Here is a 22,283-nt window from a genome sequence, read left to right on the forward strand (position 1 = left end):
CAGGGGTCCCCAAACTTTTTACACAGGGGGCCAGTTCACTGTCCCTCAGACTGTTGGAGGGCTGGACTATAAAAAAAAACTATGAACAAATCCCTCTGCACACTGCACATACCTTATTTTAACATTAAAAAAATGGGAATGTACTATTTAGAGGGAGGGAAGAAGTCTGAAATTCATACATGTTTATGTTTTGTTTTTAATTTTCTTTTGTTAACATCTGATTGGCTATACAAGGTTTTATTGGTTTATAGAAAAATGTATAAAAATATTTATAGAAAAATATATAAAGAAGGAAGCACTTTGGCATAATGATTAATAAGTTAGAAATATAATTGGTGTTGAACTTTTTGAAGGAACATTAAGGAGGGAATTTAATTAAAAGAAAAGTATGTACCTGGATGACAACATTAGAAAAAAAAACTTTTGCAACTTTTTTGATGATTGATATTAGTTACTGACAAAATACCGCATTTTATTCAGGGAAAATTAGATGGTACATTATATTGTTTGAATGTATGTTGAGAGAAATTTTTTTTAAAATGTACACCCCCCCCCCCCAAAAGTCTTTCCTTCCTCCGCCCTTCCATTCATTTCATTCTTCCTTCCTTCCTTGTTCCCTCCATTTCTTCTTCCTTCCTTCCTCCTTTCCTTCCTTCCTTTTCCTGCCATTTCTCCTTCTTTCCCTCCCTCCCTCCTTCCCACTTCTCTCTTCCCTCTGCCTTTTTTTCCTTCTTTCTCATTTGTTTTGTTTCCCTCTCCCTCGTTCTTTCCCTCCATCATTTTCTCATTTTTCTCTTTTTCTCTCTCACATTCCCTCCCCCTCACTTGTTTTCTCTCCCTCTCTCTCTTGCTTTCTTTCTCTCTCTATCTCTCCTTTTCTTCTCTCTTCCTTCCTCTCTTCTTTTTTTTTTCTGCCCTGCAACACGCCGCGGGGCAGTCGGCTGCAAGCAGAAGCTCCCAAGACGGTGGCACCGACGTCGGGTCGTAGTACATTGCTGGCGCTGCGCTGGGCATGGGCACGGGGCTGGCACTGGCCCGCTGGCTGGTCCAGGACGGAGGTGCCAGCCCCATGCCCAGCGCAGCGCCAGCAATGTACGGCGTCCTGCAACACATCAAGCCGCCGTCGCCAGTGCCTTGCAGCCAACCGCCCCACCGCCGCCTTACGACTACTGCTGTGCCCTCCCGCTTGACCCACACTGCGCCACCTTCGTGGCTTGCCCTGCTGCCCCGCGCCCACCAGAGCTCCCGGTGCGGCCGAAGCGCGGGGCGGAGTAGGTGGCGACGGCTGCTTCAGGCCCGTCCCCGAGCTGAGCTTCCTTTGGCTTCCTTCGAGGCAAAAGCTGCAAAGTTCACCTGCCGCCTCGAAGGAAGCCAAAAGAAGCTCAGCTCAACGAGGACCGGCTGTTGGTCCCTTGAAGCTGCCACCGCCGCCGCCGCCCACTGCGGAGATCCCTTCGCCCGAACGGAGGCGGCGGGCTCAAAGGACCAAGAGCCGGTCTTTCTCGGCGCTGAATTGTTGCAGCCTCAGCTTCCGGGCGAAGGGATCTCCTCAAGCAACGCAGCTCCGAAAAGGACTGGCTCTTGGTCCCTTGAACCCGCCGCCGCCTCCGTTCGGGCGAAGGGATCTCCGCAGTGGGCGGCGGTGGTGGTGGCAGCTTCAAGGGACCAAGAGCCGGTCCTCGTTGAGCTGAGCTTCCTTTGGCTTCCTTCGAGGCGGCAGGTGAACTTTGCAGCTTTGCCCGAAGGAAGCCAAAGGAAGCTCAGCTCGGGGGCGGGCCTGAAGCAGCCGCCGCCGCCTACTCCGCCCTGCGCTTCGGCTGTGCTGGGGCCAAGTAAGCTGAGGCTAGGCCCGTCGCCCCCGGCTCCAAGCGCGGGGCCTGGGCGGCGGGCAAGCATCGGGAGGGCCTCCCCGTCGCCTGGCCGGGACATTGTGGTCGTTAACAATTTAGTGCACGGGGGTCCTGATGGTTTGTTTACTGCCCCCTCCAGACGCTCTTGCAGGGCTTCCAGGCTCCCTGCGGGGCAGCAAAGAAGCAAAAAAGCAGCACTCTCCCGTTCTCTCTCTCCCTCTCTTTCTTGCTTTATTTCCCTCTCTCTCACTCCCTTTCTATGTCTCCCTCTTTCTCTCTCTCTCTCTCCCTCTTCGCGGCAGACCCCCCCCCCCCCAACACCAAAAGTGCCCAAACGCGCGCAAACCTCACCGGTGCAAACAAAAAAAAAAAAAAGCAAAAAAGCGGCACTGGAGGGACAAAGACGGTCTGCAGCTGAGCGTCTGGAGGAGGAGGAGGCGGAAAGCCAGGGGGCGGGGAGGAAAGCAATTGGCTAATTTCTTTCTCAGAGGAACTGTTGCTGCTCTGCCATAGGGTGCTTTCCTCCCCGCCCCCTGGCTTTCCTCTTCCTTGCCGCCGCCAGACGCTCAGCAGCAGAGTGGAGGGGAGATTCGGGAACTTAGTATATTATATATGGTAAAATCTTGTACGCTGCTGCGGGCCGGGTAAATAGCCTCAGCGGGCCGCATCCGGCCCGCGGGCCGTAGTTTGGGGGCCGCTGATCTATATAAACATTGTTATATCTTTGTATACTACCAATATGTACTTGACAAAATAAATAAATAAAACATAGCAGGTATTGGTATGCCAATCTGCCTTCTATTGAGGACCTGTATATTGCACAAGTCAAAAAGAGGGTCGTGAAAATATTTACTGACTTCTCGCATCCTAGACATAAACTGTTTCAACTCCTACCCCCAAAATGATGCTCTAGACTGAGCACCGCACACCAAGACAACTAGACACAAGAACAGGTTTTTTCCCCGAACACCATCACTCTGCTAAACAAATAATTCCCTCACCACTGTAAAACTATTAACTAAAGCTGCATTACTATTACTACTGTTTTTTTCTCATCATTCCTATCACCCATCTTCTCCCATTTATGACTATAATTTGTTACTTGTATCCTTAAGATTTTTATTAATATTGATTGTTTCCTGATTGCTTATCTGACCTCACATTTGACCTTCACTACAACATTCAAGTATTGTACCTCATGATTCTTGACAAATGTATCTTTTCTTTTATGTATGCTCCCAGTCTCCGGAGAGGGGCGGCATACAAATCTAATAAATAATAATGTATACTGAGACCATATGCACTAAGGACAAATTCCTTCTGTGTCCAATCACACTTGGCCAATAAAGAATTTTCTAAACAAAAGCAAAGTAGGTACAGGTAAATTTGGACCATAGGACAGTAAGACAGGGACCTATTATCTTCTACATGTTGTGATAAACAAACAAACAAACAAACAAACAAACAAACAGTGGCTCGCTTATGCATGCCCCTTAAGCTTATTAGATGAGGTTTTGTATCTGAAAAATGTGTATTGCCTTAAAGCTGTGGCTTCTATGATTAATCTCAAAAATCTACAACTGAATTAGTAAACAGGAGACTATAAGGAAATTATCCTACAAAGCACCAGAGACAAGAAACAATATTTGGAAACTAATCAAAAGTGAAGCAACCTAGAACTAAGGAGAAACTTCCTAACAGTGAGGACAATTAACCAGAGGAACAGCTTGCCTTGTTTTTCTATTCAGGTTAGACAAAAAACTTGAAAAACCATCCAAGAACAGACTGGCAAATTGTTTTACCTTGTTGCTAAGAAGCATGTGGTTATGTTGTTATTAAGACCAGAAAAAAGCTTGGCTTCATTAAAGAGCCATATCCAGCACTGCTTAAAAATATTTTGAAAGTCGTTAAGTTTTTTTTTAATTTTGTAAAATAAATTTATTTCCTAATGAATACAGTATATGAAATATACTCATATTTAGCATTCTGCAGATTTTCCCTGCAGCATCAGTTCCTGATTGGCTAGGAGGAAACTCTTTCAGAAATACAATAAATCCTAATCCTAGCCCTAGTCATATTTTTTAAAAAGCCTTTGCTTTAAGTATGTTCACCATCCAGCAGAATGGGGGGAATGTAAAAACATGTTGAGACAGTGAACAAAACTATATACTTGAAACCTTGCCCCTTTTTAAGTATGTGATGAGGCACATCCAATGAGAACAAGGCTTTACTTGTGTGTCCATAACCATAATCTTAAATCTTTATGACTGTCACTACCTGGAGAACCCCTATGTCCAATACTGTACATGTGCATTTACAATAGCCAGAGTTTTGGAAGAGAAATTAAATGGCAGACTTAGATATATCATTCACGTCTATAACTTTTTGAGGAAATTGAGTCTATAGCACACATTCTTTATTTTTGCCATTTTATTTGGTGTAAAAAAAATAATCATACAGTACTTATTTTGATTATTAGATACAATAAAATATATCTTCATCTTCTAACCTTAGCAGACATATTAGAAATAACCTCCCAAAGAACAGGTAACCTATGCCCTCTTGATACTAAAATGATCATGTCCACATTGATGATGATGATTTTGAGATGTATAAGGTTACAAAAGTTATGGAAAAAATTAGATATATATAGACAACAGACTTAAGAAGGAGAAAAAGAGGTTGGAGAAAGAAGTTTTTGGTATAAAAGTAAAAGAAAGAATGAGAAGAAGCTATGGAAATGGGGATGGAGACTATATACACCACTCAAAAAAATAAAGGGAACACTTAAACAACAGAATATAACTCCAAGTAAACAAAACGTCTGTGAAATCAGACTGTCCACTTAGGAAGCAACACTGATTGTGTTTTCACATGCTTGTCACATGCTGTTTTCAGCACATTCAACTTTGTACAGAACAAAGTGTTCAGTGAGAATATTTCATTCATTCAGAAATAGGATATGTTCTTGGAGTGTTCCCTTTATTTTTTTGAGCAGGATATATAAAGGAAGTGGTTGAGGAATTAAAACGAAATTGGTGAGAGGTGTTGGAAGGTTTTCTTTCTTCTTTTTGTTCTTCCTGTTATTATAATCACTATCCTAGAATTAATTGTGATAAGAATGTTAACTGTTCAGAATTTGATATATGTATATAAATTTAATTATTTTACTAAGAGTGAAGAGTTTTCTGTTCTGTTTATACATGTTGATATTACATATTAGATGGATGAATTGATAATGGTGCTAAGTTATTTTTTTATTTAATACAATTAATTACCAGTTTTAAAGGTGGACACCTAAAAATGAGAGAGAGTGGAAATAGATCAAATAAAAAAGATATATTTGATTGTTTACTATTTAATATATGACATCGGTTTGGGTGTATTTGGAAAATTTATTATGCTGAGACTTGAAGAATTAAATGACTTGGAATAACATAGATAAAATAATGAAGACTAATAACCAAATGACAAATAAGAAGATCAAGAAAGGTGAAGAAGCAATATGGCTTAAAATTAAAAGGCAAGAGAAAGAATAACTATCTTGGTAAATTAGGCTAATAGCAGTCAATTTGAGGGGGGAAACTTTTTGAAATTAGTTGGTGGAAATCCCAGAGGACAAAATTAGATTTATATATTTTTTCTTTTATTTATTTTAGAAATAATACAATTTCAGTAAAATATACCTGGAATAAAGTGTCTCATATATATATATTTCTCCATCAATCCATACATAAGTCCATATACTTCCAGATATTACAATATTACAATACAATACATGATTATAAACCTTAATCTTTTGTAAATTATATATATATATATATATATATATATATATATACTATACACACACATATATATATGTATATAATTTACAAATATACAATGTGTGTGTGTGTGTGTGTGTGTGTGTATAATTTACAAATGATTAAGGTTTATAATCATGTATTGTATTGTAATATTGTAATATCTGGAATTATATGGACTTATGTATGGATTGATGGAGAAAAAATAAAAAATCTTATTGCAAAAAAACCCACCTTATGCCCTCTTGTTGACACTATTCATTGTCACACTTGTTTCTTATTTGCCCTCCACTCGTATTTAAATCTCATGTTCAACACAGTTTTCCCATGGGTATCAATGATCATGACATGGATATATAAATTTACAAAAGAAATTATTAACTATTATTTGGTAACAACCACCCTAACATATTTGGGAGGGAGAGAGATGGGGTGGAAGCATGAAACAGTGAAATAAGTGTACAGTATATAATCGATCCGAAACTTGGATAAACAAAAAAGGGATCAAGAGCCCTTGCTTCATCATGGTCATTAATACATATCAACAAAAGTTCAAAGTACTGTTTTAAAGACTTGTTTAGGGACTGCGGTCCTTGCGTCATAGCCCTGAAACTAGGGTGGGGAGAAAGGATGGGAAAGCGGCTCCACGATAACCCAGCCGGGTTAAACTTAATTATTTACCGCGGTTTTTTCTATGCTCGCTTTGAAAACGGGTTGAATATGACGTAATTCTCCCCGAGGCTTCTCCTCTCCTCTAGCTGCTGTTGCAAGGACACCCGTCCACACGGAAGATGCGCCCGGAGCTCTTCTTTCGTCAGCCCGTTAGAGGCCGAAACCTGCCTCTCCGAACAGTGCAGCCCCGCTGACTCCCGAGGAAACCAGCAGCCCCTGCCGCTTCGGAAGCATTGACACGCGCTTTCTCTCCTTGGCCAACTCCTCTCCCTCGAGGCCGTGAAGAATCAAACAACGAGCGTCGCTCCCTTCGGAAAAAGCCATTTTGTCACCCGGACGGTGGCAGCGTTTCCTCCCGAGCCTGCGTTAACCCCCCTACGTTTACTTTGCGATGGATCTTTCGAGGGTTTGGCACCTGATTGCCGTGTTTTGCTTGACCTGCGTGCTGATCAAAATCATCCAGTTGCATCGGCGAAGACAGGCGCTGCTGAAAACTTTGGATAGTTTTGCCGGTCCCCCTCCCCATTGGCTTTACGGCCATTTGGCTGAGGTAAGAAAGGCTGAGAGGGTTTTTGTTCTCTCTCAAGTGTGTGTGTGGGGGTGGTGGAATTAATTAATTAATTAATTAATGATCAAGTCATTATTAATTAATTCTTAATTAATTTGTCAAAACATTCTCCTACTTAGGACTGTGTGACTGTAACATAAACATAAGAATACAAGCAACAAGTTACAGTCACACAGTTCTAAGTAGGAGAATGTTTTGACAATTTAATTAATTAATAAATTGATAACTATGTGCTGTACGTGTGTTGTACCTCATGATTCTTGACAAATCTGTATTTTCTTTCAGGTACATTGACGGCATATGCACCAAGACAAATTCCCTGTGTGTCCAATCACACCTGGCCAATAAAGAATGCTATTCTATTCCATTAAGATTTTTATTAATATTGATTGTTTCCTTGTTGCTTATTGAATTGAATAGAATTCTTTATTGGCCAAGTGTGATTGGACACACAAGGAATTTGTCTTGGTGCATATGCTCTCAGTGTACGGCAAGTACAAGGGAACTCCAGCCACTGAAAGATTTTGCCCTTGTGGCTCAGGAGAGGTGGAGACTGACGGACCCATGCTCCTGAGATGCTCCTTCTACACTGACATTAGGAGAAAGCATATTCTACCACTTATTGAGGGATATCCTGGCCACTCGGACGTTGCCTATCTCTAGTGGTTGCTTGGAGATGAGCAGGCCAGGATTATGGCACAGGTGGCCAGATTCTGTGCAGCAGCAGCAGCGGAAATTCGTCGCAAATGTGTGCCTTCATAGCAAGATATGTACATCTCCTGTATAGTTACAATGGGTCAATCTTGGTTGCTCAACCAAAAGTCCCTGTTTCCTGTTCTTTTTCCTTTTAATTATTATTAATATTATATTGATGGTCTTTGACCGTAAATAAAATTTATATAGTGTACGTAAAAGAAAATATAGAAATAAAAATCTTAGGATACAAGCAACAAGTTACAGTCATACAGTCCTAAGTGGAAGGAAACGGGTGGTAGGAATGATGAGAAAAAACTAGTAGAAATAGTGCAGACTTAATAAAAAGTTTGACAGTGTTGGGGGAATTATTTGTTTAGTAGAGTGATGGCATTCGGGAAAAAACTGTTCTTGTATCTAGTTGTCTTGGTGTGCAGTGCTCTGTAGCTACGTTTTGAGGGTAGGAGTTGAAACAGTTTATGTCCACAATGCGAGGGGTCAGTAAATATTTTCACAGCCTTCTTTTTGACTTGTGCAATATGCAGGTCCTCAATAGAAGGCAGATTGGCAACAGTTGTTTTTTCTGCAGTTCTTTGGACCCTATCACAATCATTAAGTATTGTACCTCATGCTTCTTGACAAATGTATCTTTTTCTTTTATGTTTGCTGAGAGCATATGCACCAAGACAAATTTCTTGTGTGGCCAATCATACTTGACCAATAAAGAATTCTATTCTATTTTATTCTATTCTACATGTTCAAGATAATACGTATGGTATAAACATAAACAAAAGCAAGTAGGTATAGATAAATTTGGATAATAGGATGGTGCGCTTATGCGTGTGTGTATGCGAGAGAGAGAGAGAGAGATGAAAATTTGTCCTTCTTCTATTTTATGCCCCATTACAGGTGGGTCCTCAACTTACAAGTGTACTTAGTGGCAGTCCAAAGTTGCAATGACACTGAAAAAAGTTACTTATGACTGTTTTTCAACTTTGTTGCAACAAAGTTACATGATCAAAATTCAGACCCTTGGCAAGTGACTCATATTTATGATGACTGCAGTGTCCTGGGATCACGTGATCACCTTTTGCGACCTTTTTATAAGCCAAGTCGATGGGGAAACCAGATTCACTTAAATGTGTTCTTAGCTTCACAACTGCGGTGGTTCACTTAATGTGAATCAAGAAAGCTTGTAAAATGGGGTAAATTCACTTAACAAATGTTAAGTGGACTAATGACCAACTAATTCATTAATGACCAACGTGTGGAAGCGACGAGGAATAAGTCTTGCTACAAAGCTCAAAGTCTACAGAGCAGTAGTGCTAACTCCCCTGTTGTATACCAGTGAGACTTGGACTGTATAGAGGAAACATGCTAGGCAACTGAACCACTTCCACATGACCTGCCTCTGTAGAAATCTGAGGATCTGGTGGCAGGATAAGGGGCCTGACACTGAGGTCCTCTCCAGAGCAGGCCTGCCATCAATTCCCACTCTGCTGATGAAAACCCAGACATGCTGGGCAGGCCATCTTGCTAGGATGCCATCACATCCCTAAACGGCTCCTCTATGATGAGCTATCTAAAGCAGTATTTCCCAACCTTGGCAACTTAAAGATATTTGGACTTCAACTCCCAGAATTCCACAGCCAGCAAATGCTGGCTGGGGAATTCTGGGAGTTGTAGTCCAGATATCTTCAAGTTGCCAAGGTTGGGAAACACTGGTCTAAAGGAAAGTGATTGCATGGGGGACAAAGGAAGCGATGCAAAGACACGTTGAAAGCCTCCTTCAAGTCCCTCGATATCGACACCTCCTGGGAAACCCTGGCACAAGATTGACCAATATGGCACATGCTGATCCATCCAGGCTGCCAGACATCTGTGGCCAGAAGAACATTCAGAGCAGAAAAGAAGCGAGCACTCCACAAAGCCAGAACTGCAAATGCTGAGACAATGGTGTCCACACGTCTGCTCAACATGTGACAGAACATTTTGTGCCTGGATAAGCCTCACCTGCGACCTGCAGAAACATTGTGTACAGCCCACAACCCATTGGATGTCAAGGTCCTCTTCGAACATGATGGATGGACATCATCATTAGCTTAACAATTGAAGTGATTCACTTAACTGTGGCAAGAAAGCTTGTAAAACGGAGCAAATTCACTTAACAAATGTTTCACTTAGCATTAGAAATAGCATAGAACAGAATAGAATTTTTAATTGGCCAATGTGATTGGACACACAAGGAATTTGTCTTGGTGCATATGCTCTCTGCTGAGTCCTCACATTTAGGACCACACTGGCTGCTGTTCAAGCCTGATTGGATCAGACGCAAGTAGTTGGTAAGTGGGAAAATAAAGCCCTGCTATCAGTTTGATAGCCCCACTATTGATATCTGAGTTTGATAGCTCCACTATTAAAAGAGCTGTCAAGCCACTTGTTCTCTGTTCTGAATTAAAAGTTGCTGTTGTTCTTAATCCTGAGTCTGCCTCCTTCCTATCAGCTATACCTTCCTACCTTTTTAACACTGTACATAAAAGAAAAGATATATTTGTCAAGAATCATAGGCTGCAACACTTAATTTCCCCAAAATGCCCATGTAACACCAACACTCCGCAGTCTGCATTGGTTGCCGATCAGTTTCCGGGCACAATTCAAAGTGTTGGTCATCACCTATAAAGCCCTTCATGGCACCGGACCAGGGTATCTATGAGACTGCCTTCTGCTGCATGAATCCCAGCGACCGGTTAGGTCCCACAGAGTGGGCCTTCTCTGGGTCCCGTCAACAAAACAATGTCGTTTGGCGGGGCCCAGGGGAAAAGCCTTCTCTGTGGCGGCCCTGGCCCTCTGGAACCAACTCCCCCCGGAGATTAGAATTGCCCCCACCCGCCTTGCCTTTCGTAAGCTCCTTAAAACCCATCTCTGCCATCAGGCATGGGGGAACTGAGATATTCTTTCCCCCCAGGCCTTTACAATTTATGCATGTTATGTTTGTTTGTAGGGATGTTTGGTTTTTACAATAAGGGTTTTTAATTGTTTTAGTATTGGATTTATATGATGTTTTTTATTACTGTTGTTAGCCGCCCCGAGCATAGTTCCCTCTAAGCTGAGCAGTGAGCAATCGCTCACTTAAAAATCATCATCAACTCAGAGTTTTCCAAACCTGCCCAGAAGCCGAGAGGGAAAGAGTGAGAGGGAAGGAGAGAGAGAGGAAGAGAGGAAGAGAGAGAAACAGATAGAAAAAAGGAAGGAAGGAAAAGAGAAAGAAAAAGAATGGGAGTAAGGAAGAGAGAAAGAAAATCAAAATCTAGTTTGAAACTAGCTCAACTATTTAGGGGAATTTTGATATTGATAGAGTTGCCCTATTATGAGCTCACTGTTATAGACACACAGTACAGTATTTTATTTTGAAATTCTCTGAGGCAAAACAGGGTGGGTTTTTTATGTTTGTTTGTTTGTTTGTTCGTTCGTTCGTTCGTTCGTTCATTCATTCATTCATTCATTCATTCATTCATTCATTCATTTATTTATTTATTTATTTATTTATTTATTTATTTATTATTTCTGTGCCTCCCAGTCCCGAAGAGACTGCCGCTCAGACACTATACTTTTCCGCCCCCCCCCAAAAAAAAATTAGAGGGAACACTGGCCCCGAGTCTACGGAGAGGGGCGGCATACAAATCCAATAAATAAATAAAATAAATAAATAAATAATGATACGAGTACAAATAAGCAATCAAATCACATTAAGAACCAGTGAATGTAAATCATAAGGATACAAGCAACAAAGTTACAGTCATACTGTAGCAGAAACAGGAGCTACTTGTTGCCAATAAGGGAGCAGAGACCACACGGAGATTGAGTTGCACAGGTTTATTGCATGCGGTTCAGAAGGATTCAAAGAGCATCTGAACGACCCCAAAATTAATGGGAGGAGATGGGTGATGGGAAAAATAAGAAGATTAATAGCAGTGCAGACTTAGTAAAGTGTTTGACAGTGTTGAGGGAATTATTTGTTTAGCAGAGTGATGGTGTTCAGGGGGGGAAATAGGGAAGGAAGCATTTCCACAGCACTCTTGATAGTCTAGTTGAAGGTGAGCCATTTCTGAGCAGGCATGGCCAGTTTTCTCTCCGTGATGCCTGTAGATTGTCCCTGTAGGAAAGTATATGTAGGGAGTAGAAGAAAAACCCTCCCTGCAGATCAGGACAACAAAAGACGTCAGCAAGCAGCCTCTGTAGGCAGTTGGGGTGAGATGGAGGTGACATCGTGAGGTCATGTCTTTAAAAACAGTTATCAAGCCATCTTCATGCCAGAGAAGGTAGGACTTGGATCCTTTCTCATTATCTGTGGCCAGATAGCTTAGAAACATAGAAACATAGAAGTCTGACGGCAGAAAAAGACCTCATGGTCCATCTAGTCTTCCCTTATACTATTTTCTGTATTTTATCTTAGGATGGATATATGTTTATCCCAGGCATGTTTAAATTCAGTTACTTTGGATTTACCAAACACGTCTGCTGGAAGTTTGTTCCAAGGATGTACTACTCTTTCAGTAAAATAATATTTTCTCATGTTGCTTTTGATCTGTCCCCCAACTAACTTCAGATTGTGTCCCCTTGTTCTTGTGTTCACTTTCCTATTAAAAACACTTCCCTCCTGGACCTTATTTAACCCTTTAATATATTTAAATGTTTCGATCATGTCCCCCCTTTTCCTTCTGTCCTCCAGACTATACAGATTGAGTTCATGAAGTCTTTCCTGATACGTTTTATGCTTAAGACCTTCCACCATTCTTGTAGCCTGTCTTTGAACCCGTTCAATTTTGTCAATATCTTTTTGTAGGTGAGGTCTCCAGAACTGAACACAGTATTCCAAATGTGGTCTCACCAGCATTCTATATAGCGGGATCATAATCTCCCTCTTCCTGCTTGCTATACCTCTGGCTATGCAGCCAAGCATCCTACTTGCTTTCCCTACCACCTGACTGCATTGTTCACCCATTTTGAGACTGTCAGAAATCACTACCCCTAAATCCTTTTCTTCTGAAGTATTTGCTAACATAGAACTGCCAATACAATACTCAGATTGAGGATTCCTTTTCCCCAAGTGCATTATTTTACATTTGGAAACATTAAACTGCAGTTTCCATTGCTTTGACCATTTATCTAGTAAAGCTAAATCATTTACCATATTACAGACCATACTAAGAATTTTAGAGAGGGAGATGTAGTAAACAGGAAGTGCTCTATATTGTTAATGCTACTGTTTTCCTTCTTGTTCATCCATAAACCATTAAATATAATTTCACATTCATTGTGCAGTTGCACAATATGCAGCCAAGGTTTGCACAGTTATATTGACTTGTTGATAGAACTTTGAGTTAGTATTATATGGAAGTTAGTTCATCCTATTAATCAGTTTTGAATCATAAAACTCCCTGGATGACATTGTGTTGGTTAACAGCTACCTACCGGTAACGTCTTTCCTGCACTTACTTTGCAATCAGGAAATTGAGAAAAATCATTTGGGTGGTCACTAAGAGTTGATACCGGCTTCATGATATATAATAATCAAAACCTTAAATTATAATTCAGTAGGAGAAATATTCATCCAGTGTACAAAGCCAAAATGAAACAAACATCATTATGGCAAATGTGCCAACTTTAGCAGAATCAAGGAAGCAAGAACAGCAATACAGATTTCACTAGCATATCTTAATGGGGTAAATATGGAATCTTGGAAAATGTAATTGAAATTCCTCAGCCTCATTTACAGGGATTTCATTAAGGCAGAGTCTCTTTGAATGATCTTAAAAGACGTCTGCCATATTTTTGTACACTTGGACTAAAGGTATATTTAGAGTTCTTTACGTCTGCTCTCATTTCTTTTCCAGCCTCCCTACAACTATTCATAGAAAGTAAGTAGTCCAGCCCAGTTTCCAATCACAAGGTGGATGACAAAACCTGTTTTTCTGCTCCTAGTATTCTGGTCACTTAGTTTTCAAATAAAAAATGGGTTGCCTATATTCCCTTTATTCCTTTTGTGACAAGCAAAGGCTGAAGTGGAGGCACGAGAAATTGCTATCGCTCTTTCTGTAATCTGAAACTTTCTTCCTATTTTAATCAGGAACAAAAGGTTGAGTATCTCCTCTCTGGCTGCATTCACACATTGCTCTGAACCTTAGCATTATTTATTTTGATTTTGGGCTAATCTGATTTGCAGATCCAGTTTGTATATTTGTTCAGCCAACTGCAAAGAGCTCCAGATATCTGCAGAATGCAGCAAGATTTTTCTAATGTTACCTTTGTTTCAGATCCTGTATTACGCTGGATTGACATATAGTCATATCTGACATTCAGAGCCAAAAAGTGGTGTACAAGAATAGAAACTAAGTTTTCAAGATGCAGGAGGCCCCAAAAGGCTCAGTTGGGGTCCGCCTCTTCCAGAGGTTGCAACTGAATGCTAATATTTAAAGTGATCGAAAGAGAAATTATGTAACATAGAATACAACAACAACAACAACTGTATTTTGTTCATTTCACATTCCATTAATGAAATTAAATGTAAATAATATTTAGTTTTATTTGTTTTCTGCACTTCAGTGCTTCTTTGTCCTGGCTTCTCCACCTGATTTTAAGGGAAGAGCTCCTGATATGCTATTTAAAGGTCAAGGGAAGCCTTTATTTTATTTTACTAAATATCATCTTTTTTTTTTGTTTTCCTCTTTATCCTGCACCAATGCAGCTTTCACCTATTTCTGCAGTTTACAGAAAAGTAGAGAAATGGGGTTGTCTGTATCCATTTGCCTTCCCTCTGTGGTTTGGCAGGTTCGTCGCATGTTTGAATATCGTACATCCTGATTATGCAAAGCCAATACTTATTCGAACAGGTAAGAGACACAGCAATTGTAATTCATTTGTTGTTGTAATTAATGCTTCATTGCAGATGTGCATTAACCGGTCATTAACAAGAGAAGTACTGTACTATTCCAAAACAAATTTATGACTCCCAAGGCTCCCTAACTACTGTCGATTGTGGTACAGTTGTAAATTGCATACACAAATGCCATCCCCAATTATCTACCTTTAAGAAAAAGAAAAACAACAAATAGAGTATACACACGCGCGCGTGCGCACACCCACACACCCACACACACATTAATGGCCTGGCTAATATTGTAGTAGCAATTGCCAAGGAAATATTTCAGGCTACTGAGTTAGCAAAGAATTCAGAGTAATGGCAGTTCCTCCAACCTGCATGTTTTCTTTGATTAAAAGATTGAACAGACATGTACCAGTAGAAGTAACTGAGTCCTTTGTTATTTTATTTGCTGGATTACTATGTGCTACAGCAGATTATGAGACAGAAACGTAAAATGGTCCTCCTCCCACCCAAAGTCTGAGCTTTTATTTCTTTCCTAATGGGTTTGCTTTTACGCATTATTTGCTTTTACATTGATTCCTATGGGAAAAATTCACGGAACGAATTAAGTTCTTAAGTAGAGGTACCACTGTAATGCATGCAAATGAAATAAAAGCTCGAAATTTGGGTGGGAGGAGGAGGAAGAAGAGGAGGAGGAGGAGGACAGTTGCTTCTGAAGGAAGAAGATGAGGTGAGGGGAATAAAAAAAAATCCAAAACTTTAAGGCTTTAAAAAAAAGGGACTCTGAGGCGGCGAGGAGGAGCACACGCCTCCCACACACCCGGCGCGAGATTGCCTCCCATACACTGCGCCAGAGAGAGAAACCCAGGCGGGCGAGAGGAGGGAACCTCCTGCTCCTTTGACTGAAAGGTGACAGCTGCTGCTGCTATCTGCTTCCTCTTCCTTCCCTTGCTGAAGGGCTCCCCTCTTTACTCGCTCGCTCACTTTGTAGCCGGTGTCTTTCCTTCACTGTGGTGTCTCCTCGGATTGTCTGATGCTGAGTTGATTCAGCCGGGGCGAAGCACCTCCTTTTGCCTTTCCACACCCACACGCTCCGGGAAGAACCTTGCACCGGGTGTGTGGGAGGCAGCGCGAGGGAGTCACTACAGCGAAGAGGTTTATTCCCTCTCTAATTGCCCAAAGAAAGGAAAATGCTCTGTTCACTCTGGACTGCCAAAGCCTCCTTAAGCGCCACCAAAAGGCTCCTCTGGCAGCCCAGAAAAGCCCGAGATGGCCGGGATTAAAGGGGGAATGGCAGGAAACTGGTCGGGCCTTCGTGCCGCTCTCAAGTTTCCTGGGAAATTTGTCCAGGCTCGGGTTCCTAAGTAAAAAATGGCTCTTAAGAAGAGGCCAAAAAATTCTTGCACTCCCAGTTCTTATCTAGAAAAGTTCTTAAGTAGAGGCGTTCTTAAGTAGAGGTACCAATGTAATTCCATCTCACTGACCACATGTTAATTTTCACAGCCTGCTGCTGTTTTTGAGTGGCTGTTACAGTGAACTTGGACCTGGCTCTTGATCTATTTTCACATTGCCAGATTTTTCCTATAACTGTCATGAATGTAATTGAAGAAGAATTGTGTGTGCCCTAGCTTTTTCTGAAAAGGTGTTCTGGGTGGTAGTAACATATACCTTGATCACCACTTGCTTGGACTATTGTTACTCATTCTGTACTGGATGGTTTTTGGAGTTACGTTGCAAGTTGCATCCGATACAACACGGTCAAGGCTATTGAGAGGACATTCTGAATCTGGATAAATCGTAATGTTTATGCATTTTGATATGCTTCTGGCATTTGAAATGCTGGTTATCATGTCTAAAACCCACTAAAGCTGCAGAAAATACGACTTCAGCAATAGAGTGATCAATGTCTGGAATGCACTACATGATGTTGATGATGATGATGATGATGATGACGACTACTACTACTACTACTACTACTACTACTACTACTACTACTACTATTACAATTCAAAAAGTGAACTCCCACTCAGATGGAGGAAGCCTAAAAAGCTATTCACTTGGTTTCAACAAGGTTCTAATTGCCCCCATTAAAAATGAAATTGCTTCTCTGTGAGTGTGGGCCCCATGTTGGGAACAGGGTACAGAGTGTTTATAAACTTTATAAAAAATAGGGAAAATAATTTATGTGGCAGAAAACCAAGGAGTCCAAGGTTTTCTCAAGTAGAGGGTTAGTTTGTACAGTAGTTGTTTTAGTTGTTTTTTTACCTCACGACAGAATATAAGAATTGTTTGATATTGTCTAGAAGAGGTGTATACTTTGAAAAAGTTATTTTAATCTGAGGGACACCCTGAAGAAAGGGGAAGAAAGGGAGTCATTCTATTATGTGTTAGCCTTATAAATGTTAAGAAAGGTTATGTATACATTAGGCTCATATTTTAATGTATAATATTCTTTATCAGTTCTTTATCCATAAATGAAACCACGAATTATCTCGTTATTATATCTTTAGGTTAATAGATATTTTTCTCAGAAATTTATGTGTTTTTCTCTAATCACAGCCTAGTATAACTAATTAAGCTATTGAATTTTACTTCTTACTTCTTTCTTCTTTTCTTTTAGAACCAAAAGATAGTTTTAGTTATCAGAACATAATCCCATGGATTGGTATGTATATTCTAGTTCTCCATGATGAAGAACAATTGATCAGTTAGCACAGATAAAATTGTTTATAATTTTATTCTAAAGACTCCCCATTAGGAGCTCTACATTATCAAACATTTGTCATAGTTATTTTGTCATAGACAATCTTTACCTTTAATTTGTGCTTGCTTCCACTTCTCTGGAAATGTGTATTGATTATATATATATAATATATATAGATCTATCCTAGTCTCCCTTAATTTTCAAATTCAGCAAAAAAACCATGTGACATATATATATATATATATGTGTGTGTGTGTGTGTGTGTGTGTGTGTGTGTGTGTTTGTTTGTTTTCGTAGATTTTTACGGGTATATGTATGTAGATTGTTCTGAGTTCGGGTTTTGCCCCGTGTAATATTTTGAGTGTCTATGCGACGTTTCGGTGAAATCACTGATTTCACCGAAACATCGCATAGACACTCAAAATATTACACGGGGCAAAACCCGAACTCAGAACAATCTACATATCTACATATACATATATATACATATACACACACACATATATTAAATATTAAATATTTCCATATTTACAGCAGCACGAAGCTCATAACTTCAGCCTGATGATGGTGAATGTGATTTCACCGAAACGTCGCATAGACACTCAAAATATTACACGGGGCAAAACCCGAACTCAGAACAATCTACATACATATACCCGTGAAAATCTACGAATATATATATATATATATATATATATATATATATATATATATATATATATATAAAGACAAAATATGTTATGATAGAGAACTGAGTCTATATGCTATTTAATACAGTATAATGATTTCTGAAAAATATACATGAAATGTATTAAGTATTCTCCAGTAATAACATTCCAAATAGGTTGTATAAGTATGTATTTCAGTATTGATATTGTATTATTGTCCTATCAGTTCCAGTATTCCCATGATTTACAAAGGAGTTAAATAGGGTCAAGAGTTTCTACAGAGTTATTGGAAATACAGTGATCCCCCGCTCTTTGCGAGGGTTCCGTTCCAGGACCCCCCGCAACGAGCGGGTTTTCGCGAAGTAGCGCTGCGGAAGTAAAAACACCCTCTGCGCATGTGCAGAGGGTGTTTTTACTTCCGCAGCGCTAGCGAGGAGCCTAAGATTGGGGGCGGCGCGGGTGTTTTAAAACATCCCCGCCGACATGAGGGGCTCGCTAGCACACCCCCAAGCCTGTCCACGCTGTCTCTCGGCGCTTTCCAGCTGAGTCGGGGAGCGAGTTCGCTCCCGGACTCAGCTGGAAAGCGCCGAGAGACAGCGTGGACAGGCCCGTGCGGCGAGAATGAACGGCGTGGGCGGGCGAAGGGCGGGCGGCAGCGAGGAGTTTGCGTGGGCGGTGGGGAAACTCCTCGCTGACGCCAGCAAGAGGGGGAAGACCCAGGGAAGCCGCTGCCATCTACGCATGCGTGCCCAGCACGCATGCGTAGATGGTATTTTTGACTTCCGGGTTGAAAAATAGCGAAGTACCCTATTCGCAATGGTTGGGGACGCAATAAACGGGGGATCACTGTACAGGTGTAAGTAAATAAATAAATGATTTACGTTAGAAAATGAGATTCTCGTGGAAGTCTTGGATTTTAGTAAGACTTTCATTGTGAGTTTAAAAAAAAACACCTCTAGGTTGGTAGGTATTTTTTCAATTGATTTTTATGGCCAATGTATTGGCTTGCCATATAAACAAAGTTAAAAATCATCAGGTTGTTGGACAGAGAATTGCATACATATTCAGAAAGGGCAATGTTTACACTGCAACACTCCGGTCTGCTCATTTTGCCAGTTCAGACATATACACCCTGATAGGAGTGGTTCCAATATCTCAGGGGCTGCCACAAAGAAGAGGGAAGCAAGCTACTCTCCAAAGCACCTGAGAGTAGTATAAGAAGCAATGGGTGGAAACTAATCAAGGAGAGAAGTAACTTTGAACTAAGGATTCAAAGTGTTGGTTATGACCTATAAAGCCCTTCATGGCACCGGACCAGAATATCTTCGGGACCGCCTCCTGCCGCACGAATCCCAGCGACCGGTTAGGTCCCACAGAGTTGGCCTTCTCCGGGTCCCGTCGACTAAACAATGTCGTCTGGCGGGACCCAGGGGAAGAGCCTTCTCTGTGGGGGCCCCGACCCTCTGGAACCAGCTCCCCCCTGAGATTAGGATTGCCCCCACCCTCCCTGCCTTTCGTAAACTCCTTAAGACCCACCTTTGCCGTCAGGCATGGGGGAACTAAAACACCTCCCCCTTGCCCATGTTGTTTTGTTGATTGATTGACTGTGTGCCTGTTTTTTATATATACTGTTTTTTTATGAGATTATTAATTTCAATTGGAATCTGGATGGGTGGGCATTGGATTTGGTATTGTGTACTGTACTGTTTTTTATTATTGTTGTGAGCCGCCCCGAGTTTGCGGAGAGGGGCGGCATATAAATCCAATAAACCTAAACCTAAACCTAAGGAAAAATTTCCTGACAGAAGAATTAATCAGTGGAACAAGTTGACTCCATAAGTTCTGAATGCTCCAACACTGAAAATTTTGAAGAAGATGTTGGATAACCATTTGTCTGAAGTAGTGTAGAGTCTCCTGCCCAAGCAGAGGATTGGACTAGAAGACCTCCAAGGTACCTTCCAACTCTGCTGCTGCTGCTGCTGTTGTGGTTGTTGTTGTTATCCTTGTTGGTGCCACAGATTGGCTTAGTGAAACTAAGGCTTCAGATTTATTTATCCTGCTAACCGGTGCGTAATGCATTCCTCTATTGACTACTGAAATCCTGGAATTAAAATTGATAAAAGTACTGTTTTATTTGAGAAAGCATAAAAAACATCCCAGGTAGATGTTGAAGGAGGTTTGTGTCTTGCGAACACTGCTGTGCCGTCCTCTGCCACCTGGCCACCTGGGTTAGGGGTCTCCTAGCATAAAGAGATATGATTTGGTTCTTAATCCCTGTCTCACTTGCCTACTCTTGTTCATACCAATCAGTATATTGAATGCTCACCAATGGGCCTCCATGAAGCTGATGATAATGATTTTAACTACTGTCCCAAAGGTCTTTCTCCAAAAGGCAGAAGAAGCTGAAACTGAAGAAACCTCTGGATTAGAAGTGAAATATTCTCCAAAAAAACCCCAACAACAACAACCCATCTCTAAGAAACTCCAATTGCCTTTTGAAAACAACATCTTTGGACCAACAAGGACCTGGATGATTGAGAATCTCAATTGACATTTTAAATACTGTTTTTTGCAAAAGAATATTTTTTTCCAAAATAACTTTGCCTTTCATCATCCTCAGTCTCTCTTGATGCAAAAACAACATGGAGGAAAGATACATCAACACGGCTGTGTGGATGATTCATTAGGGCAGAATGCTGCATTTCAAGTTTTAATTATTATGCTGTACAATATTTCTGATGCAATGCAATGAAAGTAGACAAGCATGTATAGTGATCATAGAATGCTATACATTAGGAGGAGGCAAATAGGTCATCTAGTTCAATGTTGGAACCTATTAAATATTCCATTAAAAATTTCTAAGGCAAAGAATAAATTTGAAGAAAATGCACATCAAGAATGTTCTGGTTAACCAATCAGCTTCCAAACAATGTAGAAATGTAAACATGAGTCACAGAAAATGACACAGAATAAGAGCTTTTGATCCCCACCTTACATTAAATGTCTATAGTAAATGTTCTTACTATAGACTAAGTTGTAATGAAGTTTGAAATCTCTGTTTTCTTTTATTTCTTTGTATGTACATTAGGTGCATAAAACACTACTTACCTAGTTCAAAATTAATGGAATAGTTATGTAAATTTTTATGGAAATGAAGTTTCATTGCTGCTGTAAACTATAGGAGGTTACCTAAATGTAACAATGTTTTGTATAGAACTGTTTATTTTTTATTAGATTTTTTTTTCATCCTGCCTTTATTATAAGTAATGCAAGGTGCCAAACGTATATAATATGCCTTCCTCCTCCTATTTTCTTATTTGATTGGATGTGTCTGTCTCCTTTAGGGAATGGTTTATTGGTCCTGCATGGACCCAAATGGGCACAACATCGAAGATTGCTAACTCCAGGTTTCCACTTTAGTATATTAAAACCATATGTGCCCCTGATTGCAAAATCTACAAATGTGATGTTGGTAAGTGTTAATAATTGATTTATTAAAAGTTTTTTCCATGAATGGTTTACTGGCAGCTGAAATGGTCTGTGCATATGTGTGTGTATGTTTGGCTGCAGAATTCTGGAGGTCGAAGTCTCCTATCTTAAAGTTGCCAAGATTGAGAAACATTGCATTGAAGGATCAGAAATGAAAAGTAATGAATGTCCCAGAAAAATAATTACTTGAGAAAATTGAGAGGTCATTGTCCTATAGATTAGAGTAGAAAGATGGCTTGGATACTAAAAGGGTGTGCGTATGCGCACAATAGTGCATACATGGGTGCTCACACCCATAATTCAATGCCCTCCCCCAGACATGCACACAACCTCTGCGCTGACCCCTCGTATTCACACAACCCCATCATGTTGCCATCCCACTCCCCATGCATGCGCATAGCCTCACTGAAGCTTCTGATAGGCTTGTTTGGCCATTTTTCACCATCCCCAACCTTCAGAAGGCTTTCCTGAACCCTTGGGATGGCAAAAAATGGTCCAAAAGGCCCAACCGGAAGTTCATTTCCAAACTTCCGGTTGGTCCGCTTTTTACCATTTCCCAGGCTTCAGGGGGGTTTCCTGAAGCCTGGGGAGGCCGAAAAGAAGGCCAAAAATCAGCATGCACATGTTGGAGCTGACACAGGGCAACACTTTGTGTGTGGTCAGATTTATTTATTTATTCGATTTTTATACTGCCCTTCTCCTCAGACTCAGGGCGGCTCACAACAGGTTAGCAATAGCACTTTTTAACAGAGCCAGCCTATTGCCCCCACAATCCGGGTCCTCATTTTACCCACCTCGCGAGGATGGAAGGCTGAGTCAACCTTGAGCCGGTGTTGACATTTGAACCGCTGACCTACAGATCTACAGTCAGCTTCAGTGGGCTGCAGTATAGCACTCTACTTGCTGTGTCACCCCGGCTCTGCTTGCCACCTATGGGACACATGCCATCA

The 22,283-nt window shown here is 40.9% G+C and overlaps 1 protein-coding gene across 1 annotated transcript in view; it reads left to right on the forward strand.

Moving 5' to 3' along the window:
* Positions 1-6,473: 6,473 nt before the first annotated feature.
* The window catches only part of LOC139164128 (cytochrome P450 4B1-like), a 29,333-nt gene continuing 13,523 nt past the window's right edge, over positions 6,474-22,283 (forward strand). Inside the window, exons 1-4 of the mRNA XM_070745820.1 lie at positions 6,474-6,878; positions 14,335-14,479; positions 17,093-17,137; positions 21,189-21,316. Coding sequence (XP_070601921.1) covers positions 6,720-6,878; positions 14,335-14,479; positions 17,093-17,137; positions 21,189-21,316 — 477 coding nt within the window. The 5' untranslated portion in view covers positions 6,474-6,719. The remainder of the gene's footprint in view (positions 6,879-14,334; positions 14,480-17,092; positions 17,138-21,188; positions 21,317-22,283) is intronic.

Source organism: Erythrolamprus reginae, chromosome 3, assembly GCF_031021105.1.
Source record: "Erythrolamprus reginae isolate rEryReg1 chromosome 3, rEryReg1.hap1, whole genome shotgun sequence".
NCBI lineage: Eukaryota > Metazoa > Chordata > Lepidosauria > Squamata > Dipsadidae > Erythrolamprus > Erythrolamprus reginae.